The sequence below is a fragment of the Cydia splendana genome, chromosome 18 (assembly GCF_910591565.1).
Source record: "Cydia splendana chromosome 18, ilCydSple1.2, whole genome shotgun sequence".
In the NCBI taxonomy this organism is placed as follows: Eukaryota; Metazoa; Arthropoda; class Insecta; order Lepidoptera; family Tortricidae; genus Cydia; species Cydia splendana.
The window spans coordinates 2641443-2663519 of record NC_085977.1 but is presented as its reverse complement, the minus strand read 5'-3'; the positions used below and the strand labels follow the sequence as shown (position 1 = coordinate 2663519).

General features: G+C 40.2%; 2 protein-coding genes across 6 annotated transcripts in view; one reads left to right on the top strand and one right to left on the bottom strand.

Moving 5' to 3' along the window:
- The first annotated feature begins 5859 nt into the window (after nucleotides 1–5859).
- On the top strand, nucleotides 5860–7645 carry LOC134799640 (uncharacterized). Its single transcript, XM_063772078.1, has one exon. The coding sequence runs from the start codon at nucleotides 5879–5881 to the stop codon at nucleotides 7643–7645; it is 1767 nt and encodes a 588-aa protein (XP_063628148.1). The 5' UTR covers nucleotides 5860–5878.
- Nucleotides 7646–11572: 3927 nt separating this feature from the next.
- Nucleotides 11573–22077, bottom strand: part of LOC134799323 (sodium/calcium exchanger 3) — a 189798-nt gene continuing 179293 nt past the window's right edge. For 3 of the 5 annotated variants that reach the window (XM_063771711.1, XM_063771713.1, XM_063771714.1), the window contains 5 exons: nucleotides 21090–21232; nucleotides 16595–16694; nucleotides 14941–15039; nucleotides 13108–13266; nucleotides 11573–11782 (listed from right to left, as the gene is read on the bottom strand). In XM_063771711.1, the coding sequence (XP_063627781.1) occupies nucleotides 11607–11782; nucleotides 13108–13266; nucleotides 14941–15039; nucleotides 16595–16694; nucleotides 21090–21232 (677 nt within the window). In that variant the 3' untranslated portion in view covers nucleotides 11573–11606. The remainder of the gene's footprint in view (nucleotides 11783–13107; nucleotides 13267–14940; nucleotides 15040–16594; nucleotides 16695–21089; nucleotides 21233–22077) is intronic. The other 2 variants (XM_063771712.1, XM_063771715.1) reach the window with 1 other exon arrangement.

The window sequence follows — 22077 nt, the reverse complement described above, 5'->3', positions numbered from 1 at the left end:
GCGCGCTAAAGAAAAGGCCAAGATTGCTAACGAGTTCTTAGATTTGAAGTATGAGGCTGAACTAGCCAACCTAAAGTCAGAAAAATACAGTTCACACCAAAGTGGTAAAAGCTCACGTCACAGTTCCCGCATTAGCGACGCCAGTAATAGCTCTCGTCAAAATGTTGAAGACTGGATGGAGCGTAGCGCGCGAGATCTTGATCCGTTGCAGCCCGCCCCCGAGGATGATGATAACCTGGGCGACCGCAACCAGCCGGCACCTCCCCTCGCCGACTCTAATGGTACTATCAAGCTACTCGCAGCCGCAGTAAAGAATTTGACGATCGCCTCCACTAAAGATAAGGCACATGCCAACATTTTGAGCCGCATATGTACGCCGCGAGATTTACCGAAATATTCCGGCGATCCGCTCGAATGGCTGCAATTTAAACAAGCGTTTGAGGAGTCAACTAACGTTTGTAAATTTACCCCGAAGGAAAACTTATGGAAATTACGTAAGTGTCTGCAAGGACAAGCCAAAGAAACCGTGTCAGCCCTGCTTATGACCGCCGCCTCTCCTGATCGTATTATGGCGACACTTGAACTTCGTCACGGCGCCCCGAATGTATTATAAGCAGACTCATTCATGACATTAAGAAGCTTCAGACCATGTCCCAAGAGTACCAGAAAGATATTGTCAATTTTTCTGTCAAAGTCCAAAACTTCGTCGAGTCTGTGAAGGCAGTGGGGCGCGAGGAGTACGTGCAAGGGCTTAGTATTGTCCCTTTGTTAATATCGAAACTACCTCCAGTACTCGTTTCAAAGTGGTCGGATTATAGCTATCCACTAATCAAGGACGGAGCAAAGTCACGTTTGAATATTATGTCCGACTTTCTCAACATGGAAGCTCTCAAGATTACCACGACCGCCAACGTTCATCTGCAAAGTTATCGCCCTGAGCAGAATAAACAAAAGCAACACGATACTACTACTAAAGTTGCACCGAAAGCGCAAGCAATTTTATTGCAAACTGACCAACGCGACGACGAAGGGAAGAACGATAAGTGCCTCTTTTGCCGCACTCAATGTCACAAGTTGCCTGATTGTAAGAAGTTTAAACGCGCTTTACGCAAAGACAGATGGCGCCACGTTAAGAAGTACGGACTTTGCTACAAATGCATATCGCAACGCCACGATCGTGAGACTTGTTCTGCGCCTGCGTGCGACAAGGATGAATGCGGAGGAGCACACCACAGTCTATTGCACTACGTAGACATCAACAAAGATGGCAAAGCTTCAACTTCGCGCCCGGTTGACGTTAACGTCAGCGCCTTGCCGCAGCCCGAATCAACCTCAGTCACGGAGTCACCATCGAGTTCCACAATACAGTCATCGTCTGTAACAGAAGCTGCGACGTGCTCTATAAATACTGAAAAGCGCGTACTATTGAAAGTAGTTCCTGTCAACATTCACGGACCGAACGGCGTGTTTAGTACGACTGCATTTTTGGACGACGGGTCTTCAGTTTCGTTATTCAGCTCCGAGTTAGCAGCGCGCGCCGGCCTCACCGGCCGCAACGAATCCATGCGCGTGTGTGGCGCCTGGAAAGACGACGAGCTTGTGCACGAAGCAACTGTACTGACTTTACGTATTTCTAGTGCTAGTGGTAGTACACATGATTTAAATGTACGTAGCGTTCAACAATTAAGTATACCTGTACAAAATGTTAACTTAGTAGACTACGACAAGTATGAGCATTTGAAAAAACTTAAAACTCAACTTCCTTTTGCTAAGATTTCTAAGCCAGAGTTGTTAATAGGTCAGGACAACTATAATTTACTTGTACCTTTAGAAGTATGCTTAGGGCCTGATAACGAACCGTCAGCTACACGCACCCCCTTAGGTTGGTGTGTTCACGGGCCGGTACATGTGCCGCGCGCGTCGAGGGCCGCACGATCAGCGCACGCCACGCTCAACCTCTGCGTGGTGCCTGAGGAAAACGCCGTCGCGCACGCACTGCGTGAGCTACACGACGAGGTACGCCGCTCGTTTGCGATCGACTCTTTGGGAGTTGCAGGTAAGCCTAGAGAGAATGCTGACGATGTGAAAGCGCAGGAAATGTTAGAGAAGTCTGCATTGCTCACCAATGGCAGGTGGTCAGTGGGTCTTCCGTGGAAAGATCCGTACGTCAGCTTACCCGATAGTTACCCTAACGCATTTAAGCGGCTACAGGGTGTAGAAAAGAAAATGCTAGCTGATAAAGCTTATGGACTCAGGTACGAGGAACGTGTCAACCATTTGTTTGAAAACAATTTCGCACGGGAAATGGCCGACACGTCACTCACGCCTAATACATGGTACTTGCCACATTTCGGAGTTGACAATCCGAACAAGAAGAAGCTGCGTTTGGTTTATGACGCAGCAGCTAAAAGTCAAGGCCAGTCTCTAAATGACTTTCTTCTCACGGGTCCGGCTTTACTCGTTTCCTTGTTCGGCATTATGGTTCGTTTTCGAGAGGATAGGGTAGCCGTAACCGGTGACATAAAAGATATGTTTTTGAGAATTAAAATTAATCCCGTAGACCAGAATGCCCTCAGATTCCTGTGAAGTAGGAACCCCACATGCCCAGTGAAGACGTACGCGATGACGTCGCTTATTTTCGGCGCGAACTGCTCGCCCTTTATTGCCCAGTACATTAAGAACAAGAACGCTAGCAGGTTCGAGTCTACGCTTCGGTTCAGGCGGAGTATGTCACTTTCTTAGGACGTCACATTCTGAGGACGTCACATTCTGAGTTCGTCACTTTCTGAGTACGTCACTTTCTGAGAACGCCACTTTCTGAGGACGTCACTTTCTGAGTTCGTCACTTTCTGAGTACGTCACTTTCTGAGAACGCCACTTTCTGAGTACGTCACTTTCTGAGTACGTCGCTTTCTGAGAACGCCACTTTCTGAGTACGTCACTTTCTGAGGAGGTCACTTTCTGAGAACGCCACTTTCTGAGGACGTCACTTTCTGAGTACGTCGCGTTTTTTAGCATAGGTACGGTTTAACAGTATAATATACCTGCACGAAAAATGTATACTGCCAGCAACCAGATTAGCTGTTCGACATACGGTCGCTATTATATCCTACATACCAATACCAATCTCTGTTTGCCTTACGCCTGACTGGTAGATAATTCCATTTGGCAAAACATCCTATGTTTCGTGCAATAAAGTGAAAATAGAGAAATAAATAATAAAAAAACAATCTAATTATGTTTAAATCATTATTTAATTCAGAATACTTAGAAACTACAAGCACCAAAATATTTAGCCACAGATTGGAGTTAGGCCGGCAACAGCTTCGATTCAATACACATAAATGTTTTGCACAGTAGGAACCATGATTTTATCATTCGCCGCTGTGATTAGCTGGTGAAGGTATCACGGCAAGCTCGCTGACACCAGTAGAAGGTCATTCCCACATATTTACATTTAAACGGACTGCCGCTCCTTTCGTGACAACATATTCTTCAACATACCGCGTCTTCTGTCATGTCTCCATAAACTCACGTCTTTTTTTCTGATGATGGTGTAAATTTTGGATATCTGCGTATAAAAATCAGCTCTTGCAGTTTTGGTTCAGACAATATTTCTTCTCGTGTCACCTGTGGAGAATAGGCGTCAAAGGATTTTTTCTTCATATCGGCAACGGCATATTCAGAATATATGTTCAGCCATCAATCACTTCTGCGTATGGATCACTCCCATACTCTCATAGTTCTCATGTTCTGCATATATTTAATGTAATTTATTTGTTTGTTTTCTTCCTATATAGGTTACACGATGAATTTTTAAATTAATATTACATTATACTTTTAGCCTGACAATAAAAATCTATCATTTACTATACATATATTATTATACTCTTTGTCTATCATGTCGCCGATTTTACATCGCTGATTTTTTTCAATTTAAAATCCGAAACTACAAAAAGGTTATAAAATTTTGTCAAAGGACTGTCTCATTTCAAACATAGACAGAGATAAACATACTATCTTTGTCTTACACTAGTACTAGCACCCAAAAGAAAAGGATGAGTGTAGTTTTTATTGTTCTTATTTAATGACAAATTTGTTTGACCACTTACAGTCCGTTAACTCTCAGAATGAACTTCGTTTTTCGGGTAAAATCGGACGTATTCGCGTAATAGAAAATGACAGCGTCGTACTGATTTAGTTGCAACTTGCAATCCAACACTCAAAACTATACAGGATGGTCTATACCACGACGTCCAAAATTTTTTTTAGATTCCTCAATTCAATTATAGAATATGTATGTTAGCCGGTTTTTCGTAGTTTACGAGTTATGAATTTTTGAACTTTTAACGTTTGTTAAGAAATTCCGGGCCGAACCAATTAATTTAATTAAAAAACTATTGAACTTTTTTGAATGTTTCTTTTTATAACATAATCTTTTACAAACGACGCAGTTGCTAAAAAAAATCAGCATCCTCACTTGGCTGCGAGTTGGAAAAAAAGACAAAAGTCAAAGCTTTACGTTCAAGCAGGTCAAGTTTCGATTTTACCTAATTAAAAAAAAACAAGCGAGTTCAACGACTTTTGGTTATTTTAGAAACTGCTAATTCCTAAGTTTTTTTTAAAGGTAAAAAAAAAGTGACAATAGTCATAATTTGACAGAGTCACCGGTCAAAGGAATCGAGGTGGAAAGTTCCCAAATTAGTAATCTGATAGCCCACGTAGTGAAGAATCTAAAAAAAAAACAACGGGTTGCACTCCGGGAGTGCCGGCAGAAGTGAAAACTCAATGACATTGTAACAGTTTTTCGATCAGGCCACGTGTCCGTCTTACGTCTTACGAATCTTACGGTCACGTGACCTGTCGCGAGTTTAACATTTTTTCCCCATCACAAAAAGTGCACAGCGCCGCTAAAGAAGTTTTCACTTAAAAATTTTGGACATCGAGGTTTGTACCACCCTGTATAGAGTAGTTAATACCACCATAACTAGTAGGTAAATATTTAAATTCATATTAAAATATGTGACTTTTAAGTACTGTGTAATTATTTACAAATTAAATTTAAAAATTTTGTTTTAATTATTTTTTTTTATGTTAAAGTAAATTTTAATTAAAACTAGAGATAAAATAAAACAACAAACTATAAAAAATATACTTACCTACAAAAAAATATGTGACTGTTATTATTACCACTCTGTATAATTTCAGCCAGAAGTTGTAAATGACGGTGTGACGTTCTGCTTTCAAATTCTGATTCTATTTTATTTAGATTATGACAAAAAGTCAAATCGCAATATAGTCATCAACCAAATATTAAGCATAACGTCATTAAATTAGGGCTTGTTTTACATTGAGACAATAGGTATCCCTAACTTTTGGCGAGTGAGTAAGAAAGCAGAACAGCAGTATCACCTTCGCGTGTTACCGCCGATACCCGATGTATCTTTCTAAAATCCGAAGGTCATTCTGTAGATAATATGTTGCGCTAGCTTCGACCCGCGACTTCATCTGCTTGGAAATATGATGATGATGATGATATCGTACCTATGCTAAAAAACGTGACGTACTCAGAAAGTGACGTCCTCAGAAAGTGGCGCTCTCAGAAAGTGACGTCCTCAGAAAGTGACGTACTCAGAAAGTGGCGTTCTCAGAAAGTGACGTACTCAGAAAGTGACGAACTCAGAAAGTGACGTACTCAGAAAGTGACGAACTCAGAAAGTGACGTCCTCAGAAAGTGGCGTTCTCATAAAGTAACGTACTCAGAAAGTGACGAACTCAGAATGTGACGTCCTCAGAATGTGACGTCCTAAGAAAGTGACATACTCCGCCTGAACCTACGCTTCCAGCTGCCGTCTCTGCTATACACCGCCAGCACTATATGGACGACTATATTGATAGTCTGCCGGATGAAGCTACCGCTATCAGTATGGTAAAGAATATTCGCGATATTCACAGTGCGGGAGGTTTCGAAATCCGCAACTGGACGTGTAATAGCGCAAATGTGCTCGACACTATACCTAAGGATATTTTAGGTAATACAGCTGTGAGGTTTGGACTGGACGAACATGATGAAGGTGAGCGCACTCTTGGACTGATTTGGTACCCTGCCAAGGATGAACTGGGGTTCGATGTGTCATTCAAGCGCATTCCCGACAGCGTCATCAAAGGCGAACTGAGACCTACGAAGAGGGTTATGTTGCGTGTTATTATGTCAATTTTTGACATTTTTGGGTTCTTGTCACCCTTTACTACACAAGGCAAAGTTATGCTGCAGGACACCTGGCGTCTCCATATCGACTGGGACGATATTATTCCAGATGAATTGTATAAAAAATGGTGCAGTTGGTTGGAATTATTGAAGGTTATTGGAGAAATTCGCCTGCCAAGATGGTACCAGTCATGCGCTACCAGGTGTAAGATGGGAGATGAGTTGACCACAACTTTACCAGGCTCTTCTTTTCATGCCGTGACCGAGCAATGCTACAGTGACTTAGAACTGCATTTATTCAGTGACGCCTCACTAAAGGCAATGTCAGCGGTTGCGTACTGGCGTTGGAAGAGTAAAGATCAGATATGTGTCGCGTTTGTTGCTAGAAAAAGCCGAGTATCTTCGGTGAAACCTCAAACTGTGCCGCGATTGGAACTTCAAGCTGCGTTGCTAGCAGCTCGACTCGCTGACTCAATAGCGAAGGCACATCGTTTGCACGTCACACGGCGATACTTTTGGTGCGATTCAAGTACGGTGCTACACTGGATTGGCAACAACACTCGTCGATACAAGACTTTCGAGGCTAATAGATTAGGCGAGATCGACGACCTGTCACAAGCCTCTGAATGGAGATATGTGCCAACAGGACTGAACGTGGCGGACATTGCTACAAGAGAAACGTTCAACTATCAGTCCTTTCTTAATGAGTGGTTCAAGGGACCCGAGTTTTTGCACAGCGATGAGACTTGCTGGCCAGCGAACGTCCTGGAACCCGAAAATGAAGTCGGCGCTGAAGCTTGCATGACCGTAGTACAAAACTCACGTACATGTTTCCCGGTTCCTGACCCTGAGCGCTTCTCCTCGTGGCTACGATTTATGCGATCTACCGCTTGTGTTCTCAAGTTTACAAATAAATGCAGAGGTATCGCACTTGACGACTACGCCCTGGTGGAACAAGTAAAGCAGTTAATCCTGCGGCAAGCTCAAGAAGATTCCTTTGCCAGTGACATACAAGCAGTAAAGGCAGGAAAAGACTTGCCACGCGATAGTCGGCTGAGAAATCTATCTCCTTACTTGGACGAGAACAATGTATTACGCGTGAGCGGCCGCATTGATGCTGTTTTTGACTTACCTCAGGAAGCGAAACGGCCCATTATTCTTGACGGACGGCATCCTACTGCCAAGCTTTTGGTTAAGCACTATCATGTGAAGGCTGCCCACGGACACCAAGAAGCGGTAGTAAATGATTTAAAACAAGAATTCTGGATAATTCACTTGCGACCTACCGTCAAAAATGTTGCGTCTCGTTGCATGCTCTGCAGGTTAAGAAAGGCTACCCCGCAGGTGCCTCGGATGGGTGACTTACCTCAAGCGCGCATGGCGCATCATCAACGTGCCTTCACCTTTTGCGGGATCGATCTGTTTGGGCCCATGTAAGTCACAGTAGGCAGACGTCGAGAAAAACGTTACGGCGTTTTGTTTACTTGCCTAACCGTTCGTGCAGTCCACATAGAAGTCGTTCACACACTTACTACTGACTCATTGATTATGGCGCTTCGACGAATGGCGTCTCGACGTGGGTGGCCGTCGCATATTTATTCCGACAACGGCACGAACCTACGCGGAGCAGACGTCGAATTGCGAAGATCCATACAGGAGATCGACGAAGAATCACTTAGAGCCGAAGCTCTTAACAATCAAGTTCGCTGGACTTTTATTCCGCCCGCCAGCCCCCATTGGGGTGGGGCGTGGGAGCGCTTGATTCGGACCGTAAAGCGATCTCTTCGTGTTATTTTAAAAGAACGAGCGCCCCGAGACGAAACTCTCAGCACTCTACTAGCGGAAGTAGAAGGTATTGTCAACGGTCGACCACTAACACACGTGTCGGTAGAGCCGGGCTCCTCTGACGCGCTTACGCCCAACCACTTTCTTATAGGCTCTTCATCCAGGTTGCCAATACATGGCGTATTTGACGATTCGGACTTAGCCTTAAGGAAGCAATGGCGAATAGCGCAGCGATTGGCCGACATGTACTGGAAGCAGTGGATGAAGGAGTTCCTCCCGCTTCTGTTACCGAGAAAGAAGTGGCAACAGGAGCAGAAGCCACTGGGTGTCGGTGACCTAGTGCTTGTCGTTGACCCTGACTCGCCTCGAAACGTGTGGCCACGAGGCCTAATAAAAAGTGTCCTGCCTGGAAAAGACGGTCGCATCAGGGTAGTCGACATTAGCACCGCTACCGGCGTGCTGCGCCGGTCTGTGGCGCGCGTGGCTCCTGTACCCTTAGCTGATTAGTGCTAGTTTGCGCACTTGGGTGGGGAGTGTAGATGACGGCCTCCTTTGATATCGATATACTTTTTATACCTTTTTCTATATTTTACTGTCTTTACTGTCACTAATGTCATTCGGATAAATTACACCTATATTTTGCAAGATTTCCTCGTTTTTATTGCGAATCAAGCTCACGACCTTTTCAGGTTTGTTTTATGGCAATCCTGGCTTTTTTAGGCGTAAAAATCGGGGTTCCTTATTTGTTTCACTTTCCCTTTGTATTGTTTGTCATATTATCATTAGTCTTAAACTGAAACCGTTAACTTTTCAGGATTTTCATAAGGGTATCCTATAAAGGTATATGTTAGGTTAGGTTAGATTTGTATTACGGCAATCCTGAAAAGTGCCGCGTTTCTCAACCAAACAAATTATAACTAACGAAAATGTGGACAAACAATACATTATGACGTAAAACTTTTTGGGAAACAAGAGACCCTTTTTAGGGTTTTTAGGGTTCCGTACCTCAAAAGGAAAAAACGGAACCCTTATAGGATCACTCGTGCGTCTGTCTGTCTGTCTGTCTGTCTGTCCGTCTGTCACAGCCGATTTTCTCCGGAACTACTGGACCAATCAAGTTGAAATTTGGTACACATATGTAAGTTTGTGACCAAATACGGACATGTAACGTAAACAAATGAATTTTAAACATGGGGGCCACTTTTGGGGGGTAAATGAAAAAATGAAAAAAAATAATTTTTCAAACTATATCATGTTACATATCAAATGAAAGAGCTTATTGTAAGGATCTCAAATATACTTTTTTTTATAATTTTCGAATAAACAGTTTAGAAGTTATTCAAGAAAATAGGCAAAAAATGACCATTCCCCCCCTTATCTCCGAAACTACTAAGTCTTAAATTTTTAAAAAAATACATAAAATAGGTCTATACCTATAGATGACTGGAAAACCTATTAGAAATGTACAGTCAAGCGTGAGTCGGACTTAATTACAGTTTTTAGCATTAGGTACTCTGTTGTAACATTACTGCTGCGGCACTGTCAATTTTCGTGATAAAATGATGTGACTGATTTCCATTCTCAGCTGTAATGCGGCAATGAACTTCTCTCAATTTACCAAAAAATCAATGTAATCTTGATGACCCTAGGGAGAGGGGGCACCTAGAAATGCTTAGGGCGTCAAAATATCTTAATCCGGCACTGATTGTTAAAAATTGTGTAATATACGGAACCCTTGGAACGCGAGTCCGACTCGCACTTGGCCGGTTTTTTTAACACTTCTGACAAAAATAATAAGCCAATATTTAGCATGATAATGTTTGATAACATAGCTTTGAATTTATTTTCTAAGACAGGCAAGATTCAGTTAAAGCATTTACGGCAGGTTGCATTTAAGCATTCGTCATAATCTCCTTGCGCTATTTTCTGACCCGTTAACAAGTCGATGAAGCCACGCGAAGCGAATTTTCCACTCTAAAGACTACACGGTAATTTAAAATGTTTCTAGATAAAAAATAGAGATCAAATGGACAAACGGAAGGATGTGCAAGTTCTACTTCAGATTAACGAGGAACCAAACCACTAATCAGTGAATATTTGAATAAACATGAATCTGTTACCATTGCACCACATTAGGTTGCTCTTATCTTTGCTTGCATTAAGGCTGGCTGACTCACGCTAGACCGGGCCGTGCCCGGGCCTAGGCGCGATGTCATTTTATATGACGGCTGATCGGTGATCACGTGGTGCTTTCCATAGAAAATGAAACGCCGGAAGCTCCGGCCCGGCCCCAGCCCGGTTTAACGTGAGTCACCCTTTACCAATTGTTTGCACATTATTAATTATTTAACTGTTTATTTTATGCCGTTACAAAAAAAGGCCAATGCATGAAGGCAATATTGAACTGTAATTGTGCGCATCGGTGGTCGTATTGGCCAGTGCAAGGGTTAAATGGTGTCCAAATCGAAAGTCCAAGTTACTAACTTATACTTACATATCACTAAAACTGATAGTTTTTTTTAATGTAATAGTCAGCAAACGAGCAGACGAGCCGCCTGATGGGAAGCAGTCATCGTCGCCCATGGACATAAGCAACATCACAGGAGCCACTTAAGCGTTGCCGACCCTTGAGAACCCTAAATACCCGCTTCTTGAAGAATCCCATGTCGTAGCGCAAAGGAAATACCTCAGGAGGCAAGTCATTCCACATTCTGCACGTTCTGGGAAGAAACGAGCGAGATGCCCGCTTATTCTTGGTGTGCCATGTATCTAAGAAGTGGGGATGAACTTTGCTCCTTTGGCGGGAGGTGCGGTGATAAAAACGAGACGATGGCACCAAATAAAAAAGTTTGCTCCGATGTACAACAAATACACAGACTATGCGACCAATACTATGTTTTAGAACAAATTAAATAATTTTTTGCGTTATTGTACCCGTTTGTCCTAAATAAATAGCTACCCCTCTACTTTTAACTGTGTCCACAATAGTTTGCTGTAAAATCCAAGTTCTAGCCGGATCAAGGAACTTCTCATCTTTGCTCCAATGGACGATGGCGGCCAGAGTCCACGCCACGCCGATGCCAAGGAAGACATTGACAGCGTTGGAGCCTGTTACATTGCCAACCGACGCGTCCGCGTATTTGTCCTGAATGGCTGCCGCTTTGCTCACAAATGTGTTTGGGGAGAATAGGTGAAGTTAAGATACTTACTTCCCCGGATCAACAAGGAACTTCTCGTCTTTGCTCCAATGGACGATAGCAGCCAGAGTCCACGCCACGCCGATGCCAAGGAAGACGTTGACAGCGTTGGAGCCTGTCACGTTGCCAACCGACGCGTCCGCGTACTTGTCCTGAATGGCTGCCACTTTGCTCGCAAATGTGTCTGGGGAGAATGAGTGGAGTTAAGATACTTACTTCCCCGGATCAACAAGGAACTTCTCGTCTTTGCTCCAATGGACGATGGCAGCCAGAGTCCACGCCACGCCGATGCCAAGGAAGACGTTGACAGCGTTGGAGCCTGTCACGTTGCCAACCGACGCGTCCGCGTACTTGTCCTGAATGGCTGCCACGTTGCTCGCAAATGTGTCTGGGGAGAATGAGTGGAGTTAAGATACTTACTTCCCCGGATCAACAAGGAACTTCTCGTCTTTGCTCCAATGGACGATGGCAGCCAGAGTCCACGCCACGCCGATGCCAAGGAAGACGTTGACAGCGTTGGAGCCTGTCACGTTGCCAACCGACGCGTCCGCGTACTTGTCCTGAATGGCTGCCACTTTGCTCGCAAATGTGTCTGGGGAGAATGAGTGGAGTTAGAATTTAATTGCAATAAGATCTACTTTTACGATTGTTGGTGTATCTTCGTAATTAGACTGGCGTATAAGACCAGGAGCCCAATTCAGATTTTGATACGCCCTTGATCGTCTCTGAGATTGGCACGCACGACTTTCATTTAATTACGCATGCACCAATAATCGTGAGCGATCTTCAAGGTCGTATATCAAAGTAAGATCAAAACCGTTACAAATTGTAACATCTGAATCGGGCTCCGGAAGAAGTGGCGAAAAAATAAAGAAACTCAGAGACTTAGGACTTTTTTTATTTGTCTCTATGTGTCTCAGTATGAGTGTTCGTTACTGGCCTAGTTCATGTTATGACGTAACAACAAGGTGTCAATAATTGGGCCCAGAATGAAAATCGCACAGTAGCATGTCGAGCACTAGGACTTTTACCTTATGTGCCGTACTCACAGTCATATTGATAATACTTTCAAATGTGACACAATATGCTATTGAATGCGATTTCGATGATCAGAATTACAGCAACATAATAATAATTACATAATCATTGAGGTTACATTACAAAAAAAACCGTGTTACTAAAATATACTCTGGCAAGCCAACTTGGTCAGTAGAAAAAAACGCGAAATTTATATTTTGTATGAGAGATTGATCCTTGACACCCACATTTTAAAAATGTTCCACATTTTCTCTACTGACAAGGCTGGCTTACCAGAGTATAAGTATATCTATGTACACGTTGCCGCCATTATCCACCGTTGTCTAAGATCGTCCCAGAGAGCTAAAAGCCTTATCTCCCTGAAGACTACACCGCTGTAAGATGTTCCAGTCACGTTTTAACCACTTATTTCGTGTAATGGACCCACGCCACTATGACAAGGTGTGGCGCAATTTTTAAAGCCATTATGTACTAATTGTTATTATTAACTTTAAGGTTTTACTTTAAAGTTTTAAAATTGTTATTAGCTTTTGTTTTGGTGGTTTTGGGTTTTAAGGTTTAACTTTTAAATAGCGTATTTGCCTTTACACGTTAATATTCGATTCTTGAGTATTTATTTTATCAAGGTTAACTCACATGACATATCTTCAAATTCAGGAAGTACTTACCCATGCATTTATTTCTTGTATTAAGGAAATATATAGATAGCAGCTGCAGCAACTTTACTGCTTTAGCGGTACTGGTGCATCATTGCGACGTAGGAAAATTTAAAGGGAACCATTTATATTATTTTTCTGAAAATATAAATGTTGAATGAAGAACGTAAATATTCCTAAGTCTTCAGCGAAAACCTTGCCGTTCAAGTAAGAATTATTTTACCTGGTATACTAGTTCCTAGTGCCACGAAAACTATGGCAGTCACAGAGTCCTTAATCCCAAGGGTGCAGCCGAAATGCGAGGCCACGTCACCGATGACGGCGGTGACGAGGCCGATACAGATGATGGAGATCACGAAGCATACGTAGCCCCCACCGATATCTGGTCAAAAAACATCAAATATAAGTTCATATTACAAGGAGCTCGATTCTAAATTATGGTTTTGAACTGGTTTTGGTATGACATTGACGTTGGTTTTGGTAATTGAAATTGAAACGCATCTCACTCACGACGTTCGGGTATCGTCTTGGATCGTCCCATTCGTTTTTCGTCAAGTTCTTAAATTAGTCCTATTCTGCTTTCGTCACTCATTCTACAGTCGTCACAATCGTCTGTGGCTTTCAATGTAGAATGAGTGACGAAAGCACAATAGGACTAATTTAAGAACTTGACGAAAAACGAATGGGACGACCGAAGACGATACCGACGTTCACTTGTTTCCGCAATCGCGCGAAAACTCTTTCACTGTATATTTTCAGTAGAGTTCGCGCAAAAGGCCCTTAGTAGGTATAAGGTATATATGCCCCAATATGCCCGGACATACTGTACTTATATTTCTTGACTGGTGTGTTCGTAATGGAAGGTCATTTAGGTACCGCTACAGGCTGTGACCAAAACGCTTATTACATTTCTAGATAGACCTAAGTGCATGGCATTAGGCTACTATTAATGTTGTTATTTTTTTATTATTAAATATTCCAATTCCACCTTAATATTATAAGTAGGTAAATACGAAAGTAACTTTGTCTGTTTGTTATCTGTTCAGGCTTACATCGCTTAACCGATTTAAATTATATTTGAGCTTGACCGGCTTGAGTTTCAAGAAAAGACAGAATATTTTTTTAAGGAAATCATCAATAAAGGGGTGACAAGGGGGATGAGACTATTTACTATGGAATTAATAATTTTATGCAGAGGCAGTCGCGAGCAAAAGCTTGCAATAAATACCATAAAAACCTTTTGTATTTAATCGTTCTGTATAATTCACTTTGTAACTGTGTTTCTCGTGTTTTTATTTCTATGTACAATAAAGTATACATATACATACATAAATAACTTAACTTAAGTAACTTACGCCAGTCAATCCAGCGTTAAATGACCAAAAACAAAACCGCCAAATCGACCGAAATCCCACAGTTAAAAACGAAACCACAACACATTTATAGCGCCCCCGGGACGGGCCCTGATTACCGCCTAATTTAAACCGGAGGCCAATTCTGATTTCAAATGGTTTTGATCTTCTTCTTCACTGAGAAAAAAAATCGTTTAAAACAATTGAAATCGCATTAACATTTAATGCTTTAAACAGTTCCATATGAGCCTATCGAACCAAGCAGTAAATTTTAGTGTTCGTACGTTACGGTACGTACGGACATTAGTTGATATTGTATATAGCCGTTAATCTTAATGAAATCACTTTAATGTGTACTCGATAGAATATATTTTTATCAGTGTTTATATTTAAGAGCTGTGCTCTTGTCAGTGGAGCCATTTCTAACTCGTCTGGTCCTCTGCTAACTCCTTAACCTTCTGGTATGACACGACCTGAACCTTTACTTTGGTTGAAATAATTTATCCTAGATCTTCCTCTTTTTTTCCTTCTGTGATGTTCTTCAATAACAAGTCGTGTCGTAGCAGATGTCCAATTAGTACTCCTCTTCTATTTGCTATTGTCTTTATTATATTTCTTTTCTCTTTAATAATATCTAGAAACCTAACATTTGATGTATGGTTTTGATATGACATGGATATCTGTTACAAAAAGATAGAACTTACCTGTGGGGGGGATGAGAGCAAAAATAATCTTCCAGAACAGAGTTACTACGTGCATTAAGTAGTCTGACACCGAAGGAGGCTCGTCAGGGTTGTCCGATCCTGAAAGAAAGAGAAACCATTAGTTTATAGCTTCTTACGATAGATGTCGCTATGCGACTACCTAAGGCGTGTAAATAAAAGGGGAATGGATAAATTCGCACGCTACGCGTAAGTTTCCGTAGCTAAGTTGGTTAACACATTTATTGCCACTAAGTGCTACGGGTTACGCTCGTAGCGCGTAGCCACGGTTTCGCCGTATGGAACGCGTAGTCGCTACGAACAGTGTACCCGACAGTCGGGTTCTTGGCCCTGAATGTGTTAAGAGCGATCGGACCGGTGTTCCCAAAGGTCGCATGTTCGAGTCTCGCCGGAAGCGGTGATTTTCTCAATATTTTCCTTTAATACAAAAATCTTTAAGGTAGTGCCGACAAGTTGCAGCATTATTTAGTTACTCATAAAACTTCTCTAGAAAAACTACTCCAAAACTTTGAAATCAAATCTCCACTAGAGGTGTCAAAGTTGGCGGAAAGAAATATTCACAAACAGATCCAATTTATGTTTCTAGAATAACTGTAAACTTTTGAAATGAACGCGCCTACAACTTTCATACCTTTTTAGGTTAAAAGCTTTTGCCTAATGGATGTTTTGAGAAGTTTCAATGCTATCTACATACATTTTATTACGTAAACTGTGTACTTCAAGTATAAAACTGTGCTTTAAAGACATAAGTTTACTCTTACTGCCTACTACTGCCTAAATGTCCAGTTGTCAAGTCAGTATCTGTCCGATTCTAACTTTAAGATACGTCAATTAATAGATCTAGAAACGATATGGATTAGATGTGTCAGTGTCAAAAGTGGTGTTTTTCCTTGAAGAAACGTCACATTTGACACTGACATAATATCTAATCTATATCGTTTCTAGATCTATTAACTGACGTATCTTAAGGTTCAAATCGGGCCGTTTGAATGACGAATTAAAATATGAAACCATATGAAAACAGAAGAAACAAGAAAATTATCTTTTTAACTTTTGAATTTTTCAGTTTATTTTGTTATCTAAAAACTGATAAAAGTTAGAACGCCGGTTAAAAAAAATAATCTGTACGGATCGGATGATTTTCACTCAGAGGAACAATACTATAGAGGTAACAAGGAGGAGGGGGGAGATTGCTAAACGAGATGGTCATATTTGGACGATTGTGATGAAAAGAGAACAAATTTTTGACATTGACGCAAATTTTATAGTGTACAGTAAATATGAAGCTTAGAATAAATTTAAAAGTGGAAAAATTAATGTCTTGGGTGAGACTTGAACACACGGCCTCTGGATCGATACTCCAAAAAAATTACTATTAAAATATCATCTAAATCTTAACCTATTTTTCTTTTCTTTGTCGGCATTTCTTTTCTCCGAGTAAAATTCAATAATTAAAAAAAACATTTAATCAACCCTTAGGGCTGATTTAGACGGCGCGCGAACTCGCATGCTATTTTAGGTACATTGCGGACTGTTGGCTACGTCCAATTCAACCGACCGATCAAAACCCGCAATGTAATGAAACTCGCATGCGGTCGCATCGTCTAAATGAGCCCTTACGCTTAGTTTTTCTTACCGGAGCTGACGGTGAGCGCCTCAGAGAACTGTTCCTTCCACGACGACGTGCCTATGATTATTGATGCGTTCGCCCTTTGTACGAGCTTGTCCACCGTGTTCTAAAACAAAAGAACAAAGGCTGCAGGAATAGTTGAGGTCAAATGCGCCCTAGTGCAGAAAACTTGCATTCTTGGCTGTACGAAGATAACGAAGAAATGCTTACATTGTTAAAACAAGTTGAAGCAGTCATGAATGCACGGTTAATTTTAAGGACTGGAGTAATTTCTGTTACCGACTTAATACGTATTATTAAATATAAATGTAACAATCACCTGATATTTGATCTGATATTCTGCATGAAAAACCTAATATTGAATAATCAGTTTTGATTTGAAATGTATTGCACAAAAATAAAGTAAAAATTTATAACTATTGGAATTATTATTATCCCATTGTTAAGCGTGGATGGGCATAATTGTATTTTTTTTTAATTATAAACTAAAACATTCATCACGGCATTGTAATCTAATAGTGACAAAATTAAAAATTTAGGCATTTGTAGTCCCTCTTCCTTCTTTATAATCTATCAAAGGTTACATTTTATTACAAAACATTAGCGTAGTCTTACAAATATAAAGCAAGGCCAAGGTCATTTTCAGGATAATCTGTAATATTTCCAATACACACACGTAATCTATTCCTCCCTTTCCCTAGTAAACCTACTGAATAGGTATATTATATCCCGACCTTCGGTCGTCAATTCGCAATCAACAGAAATGGCAGACTTTTCCAAGGATCGACTAAGTGTAGCCATGTGCCTAACAATGTAAGCAACATTTATGTCCACATACATACCAATTTCAACCGTATGTGTTGTGTAGAAGAATGAAAATCGAATGATGAGGAGCCGCGTGTCGGTAACAAGAATAGTTAATCGACTTTATATAGTTTATTATAAGCTGTTCGCGTGATTTGTGTAATCAGTAGAGTGAAGTCCCTTTAATGCACTTTCTTCGTATAATTTCATTTACGTAATTACTACTCGGTTAAGTACTACATAATACATTTTAGTCATTACACAGGCACATTTTAACTAGATCGGTGCAGTTACTTTATACCTACCTGGGTCAAAATTTTTTTCGTTATCTTGTTTTTTGTCCCCAATTTTTGTATGGGGTGAAATTTAGTTTTTATTTTTTCTCATGTGAGTTATAATCAACTAACTAGAAAGATATGCAATAGCACTCGACTTTTTTTATTTATTTGATAAAAGACAAAAATACAAGCGTGACAGAGTGGTCAGAAACACGACAACGAAATAATTTTGACTCACATATGTATTGCTGCACGCCTAATTGTGAATTTAGCGTCTACAAATTAACAGAAACTCTCAGAGGCGTTGACACATTGGGAACCTTTTCTTTCGTGCATGGATATTATGAGAACGATCAGAAAACAGTTTTATTATTTTTGAAATATCTCTACCTTATTACCTGACACTATTACGTTTTCGTACTAGGTACCTACATTCAAAAGTTCTATAGTAATCCTGTCCATCCTTTCAGTCTTTTATTTCGCGTTGGACAATTAATAAAGCTGTATAATTAAGTTTTGTAACGAAGGTACCTACTTGATGAAAGTTTTAAAACTTTCCTTTTAATTTTCGGCTTTTTTTTTTCAACAAAAACAATTTGATCAAGTGTTTTAGTTTAGAATCGACTAAATTTTTACTAATAAATGAAAAATACATTTTATAATATTTGTACAAAAAATAATCAAAAATTCAGTTGAAATCTTTTATTAGGTATCAGTTTCTCAACCTCATTCATAGCATTGGAAAATTTTAAAATTCTAAAACCTTGCTCAGACATGCGCCACAAAATCGTTGCTGCGGAGTGCAGAGGTATTGTCATAACGTTTTTAGAGCCACTCGAATCACTATCGTAAGGGGAATACTTTTGGGATTCATTTTAAAACGTCCGCAAAGACACGTTTAATAGTTTGGAAAATGCAATAGGTCCCGCAACGACAATCCTGCTCAACCTCTAGCGTGCTTAGTTACTTAAGTATTTTAAGAACTCCTTAAGGACATGGTCACGAAACCTAGACTTTTAAAGCCTAGCGAAACATAGTATTCTAAGCAAGCGAACTAGGAATTCAAAATGGATTCCACACGCATTCGAGTATACTGTCTTTGTACTAAATTTGTGTTTGTGAGGTTTTCAAAACGATTGTCCGTTTCAAAATGAACTACTTTTAATGAAATAAGAACTGACTTCATAAAACAATTTCAATTGCTGTCATTGCATGGTCTTTATCAACAGTTTCTATTAATCAAACAAACGATGCTTTCCGAGAGAAAATGTACAAGTATACTCTATAAAATGTTGAAATGGCTATGATAAGTCTCCCTATAATATTTGAAGAATTCCTTCGATTTTTTCCGATATCCTATTATTAGATCCTTTTTTAATGATAATTTTACCAATAAAGGATTCTTTTAAACGAAAAGTGAATTTCCCAAATCATTCAGGTGTCTTCGACAAATCGGGGAACATTAGGTACATGAAGACAAATAAGTTTCCGATTAATTAAAAACCTACGCCTTCGACTTTTTATCTCGATTAAAAAGGCGACAAGCCTACGTGACTACTACTTATAGCTACCATAAATTTAATGGCTCAGCCATGAAAATAAACCATTTCCAGTGACGCCGCAAGGATCAGCATAGAGCGAATTCGCTCAGAGCTTTTTTGTGGCCCTCTGAAAAACACCTTCGTCTGTCACTGTCACGTTACTAAGATCTGCGGTCTAATCGCGTTAAGTTACAGCAGAAATATCTGAACCGCTCAGATGTTCAGAATGATCTACACTCTCATTTGTTCACGCACCAATAATAATTGGATCAGATCAATTTGAACGCCTCGCCCTCTTGGCTACTTCTGCTGCTAACTGTAGAAAAGTATCTTCCAATAAGCCGACAAGGCCATAAAACAGAGCCAATAAATCGAAACTTTGAACCTAACTTTTTTTCAATTAAAATTTTTTTCCTGTTATGAATTATTTCGCTATTTTGCTTTTAAGTTCGTCAATATGCCCCACCTCTCATTAAAACTCAGGCTGAATTTCAATCTTATCAATATCCGTTTATTCGAAAAGATCGAATACGAGCGCCATACAAACGAGCTCTTAACTGTCGGCCATGATGGAAATGTTTATAGCTTCAGTTGACGAGATTCGGAATTTAAAATTCTCCTCTTCACCGATGACAGTCTGAGTGGACATAATAATGGCTGAAAATTTTAGACCAGACGCAAATTGGAGACGAATTTAATCGTTTTTTTTTGCGAGTAGAGTGTGAACACTCAGCCGCAAAATTGCGTGGCCGCTTTATGAATGAATTCATTAATGTGTCCATGCAATTTGGCAGCTCGCTGTACATACAATTTGTAAGTTTCAATGAAATTGACAGTTTTTAGTTAGGTATATTTCATGAGAATCATGAGTAAAGTGCGAGTCGAACGATCTCAATCTTCGTATTCCTGCAAAAACGTCACTTTTGACACTGACATCCGATCCAAATCGTATCGTTAGCAAATTTTTGACGTATCTCAACGTTCGAATCAGGCCGATATAATCCTAACAGACGGAGAGCTAACCTTGTACAAAATAAAATACAATGGTGAAAGCAAAATTATAATTATACTTTTTTCTGGACTCCTTGCTTTTAAGCCAGTTTTTAAGCCTATCTTGTTATGAAATGGATCTGTCAGCTGCCAACAGTGACTTGTTGAACCAGAAATTAAAATCTGAATTGGGTTCCGTGATAATATCAAATTTTGATTTAAGACTATCAGGGCCTTTAGGTGCCTTAATAGGGTCCGTGCGTAACTAACTATTGCAATGTAACACCTAATGTGACAATGGATGCCATAAATAAATAATAAATAAATAAATAATAAATAAATAAATAATAAATAAATATTAGGGGACATCTTACACAGATCAAACCTAGCCCCAAACTAAGCAAAGCTTGTACTATGGGTACTAGGCGACGATATACATACTTGTATAGATAAATACATACTTATATACATAGAAAACAACCATGACTCAGGAACAAATATTAGTGTTCATCACACAAATAAATGCCCTTACTGGGATTCGAACCCAGGACCATCGGCTTAGCAGACAGGGTCACTATCCACTAGACCAGACCGGTCGTCATAAATAAATAAATATCAGGGGAAATTTTACACAGATCAACCTATTCCCTAACTAAGCTAAGCTTGTAATATGGGTGCTAGGCGACGATATACATACTTATATAGATAAATACATACGGAACAGAACGTAATAAATCGTCACTGCTTTGAAAAACTCTCGTATCTCATACTGCCACTCAAAGTTGAAACGCAGTAACTCTGTATGCGTCCAATTAAGTAAGATAAGTGTTTATTTTTCAAAGTAATGCCGTTATGAATTATTAATAGGTATTCCTTTGAATGATTTACCTTAAATTCTTTGCTCTCCTTAATCCTCAGTTGCGCCCTGGTAATGTCACCAGCCCGAGGCAGCCCCATCATGGCGACTGCCGCTTCCTCCTCAGGCAATGTCGCCAGGTGGTTAGCTTCGTTGTAGACGGGTTTGTCATCATCTGTGAAGGAAATAAATCTATTAATGGGTGAAGATAGATACATAAAAGTTGGAGTGGAAGTTGTAATGAGAATTAAGTGTTAAGTAGTAGTAGAGTACGCCTATATACGGCTTTATTTTTAAGGGAGTGTGTGCAGTAAATAAGGCATCATAATCTTTAAGGATTTTTTAAGGTTTGGGTATGTTTACGCACCTCTATAAAGCACGAATCTCGATCGATCGAATCTCGGAAACGTTAGTATTTGTCATGCTATATATTCAGTCAATGTCAGTACTTTTTGTACCGAGACTGACTGAAATAGCAAGACACGTTCGTAAGTTTCCGTGAACATACGATAGAATATAATACATCTGTACACCTTTTTTTTTACACAGAGACATTACTCATTTATTTATTTTAATCACGGGAAATACGATTCTGAGTTCCTAAAATTATACATTAAATGACAGCCTAATAGCGTAAACTTTGCGGCTAGTTTACGCTTTATTACACAAATCAAAAACGTCGTAATCGTTTTGCTGTTAGGCTTCTAAATAATTTGGACCTAATTTCGATATTAAGACACGTTCAGTGACAGTACAATCACACATTCAATCTCTAAAATAGCGTATCTCCAACACAAAAACAGATGAACAAATAACGAACACATAAAGTCTGTCAAGCCATTTCCAACAGTAGAAAACCGCGGCAAATTTAAAAAATGTAGGCGGGACAATCGTCCCATAGAATAATTGAATTTCGCGCCTTTTTCTACTGACAAAGTTGTTTGACAGGCTATATTTAGGTACAAACCAGCAGTCGTGTTATTAGCACGACATCAACGGTTTCTAAAGATTTTTATGAGG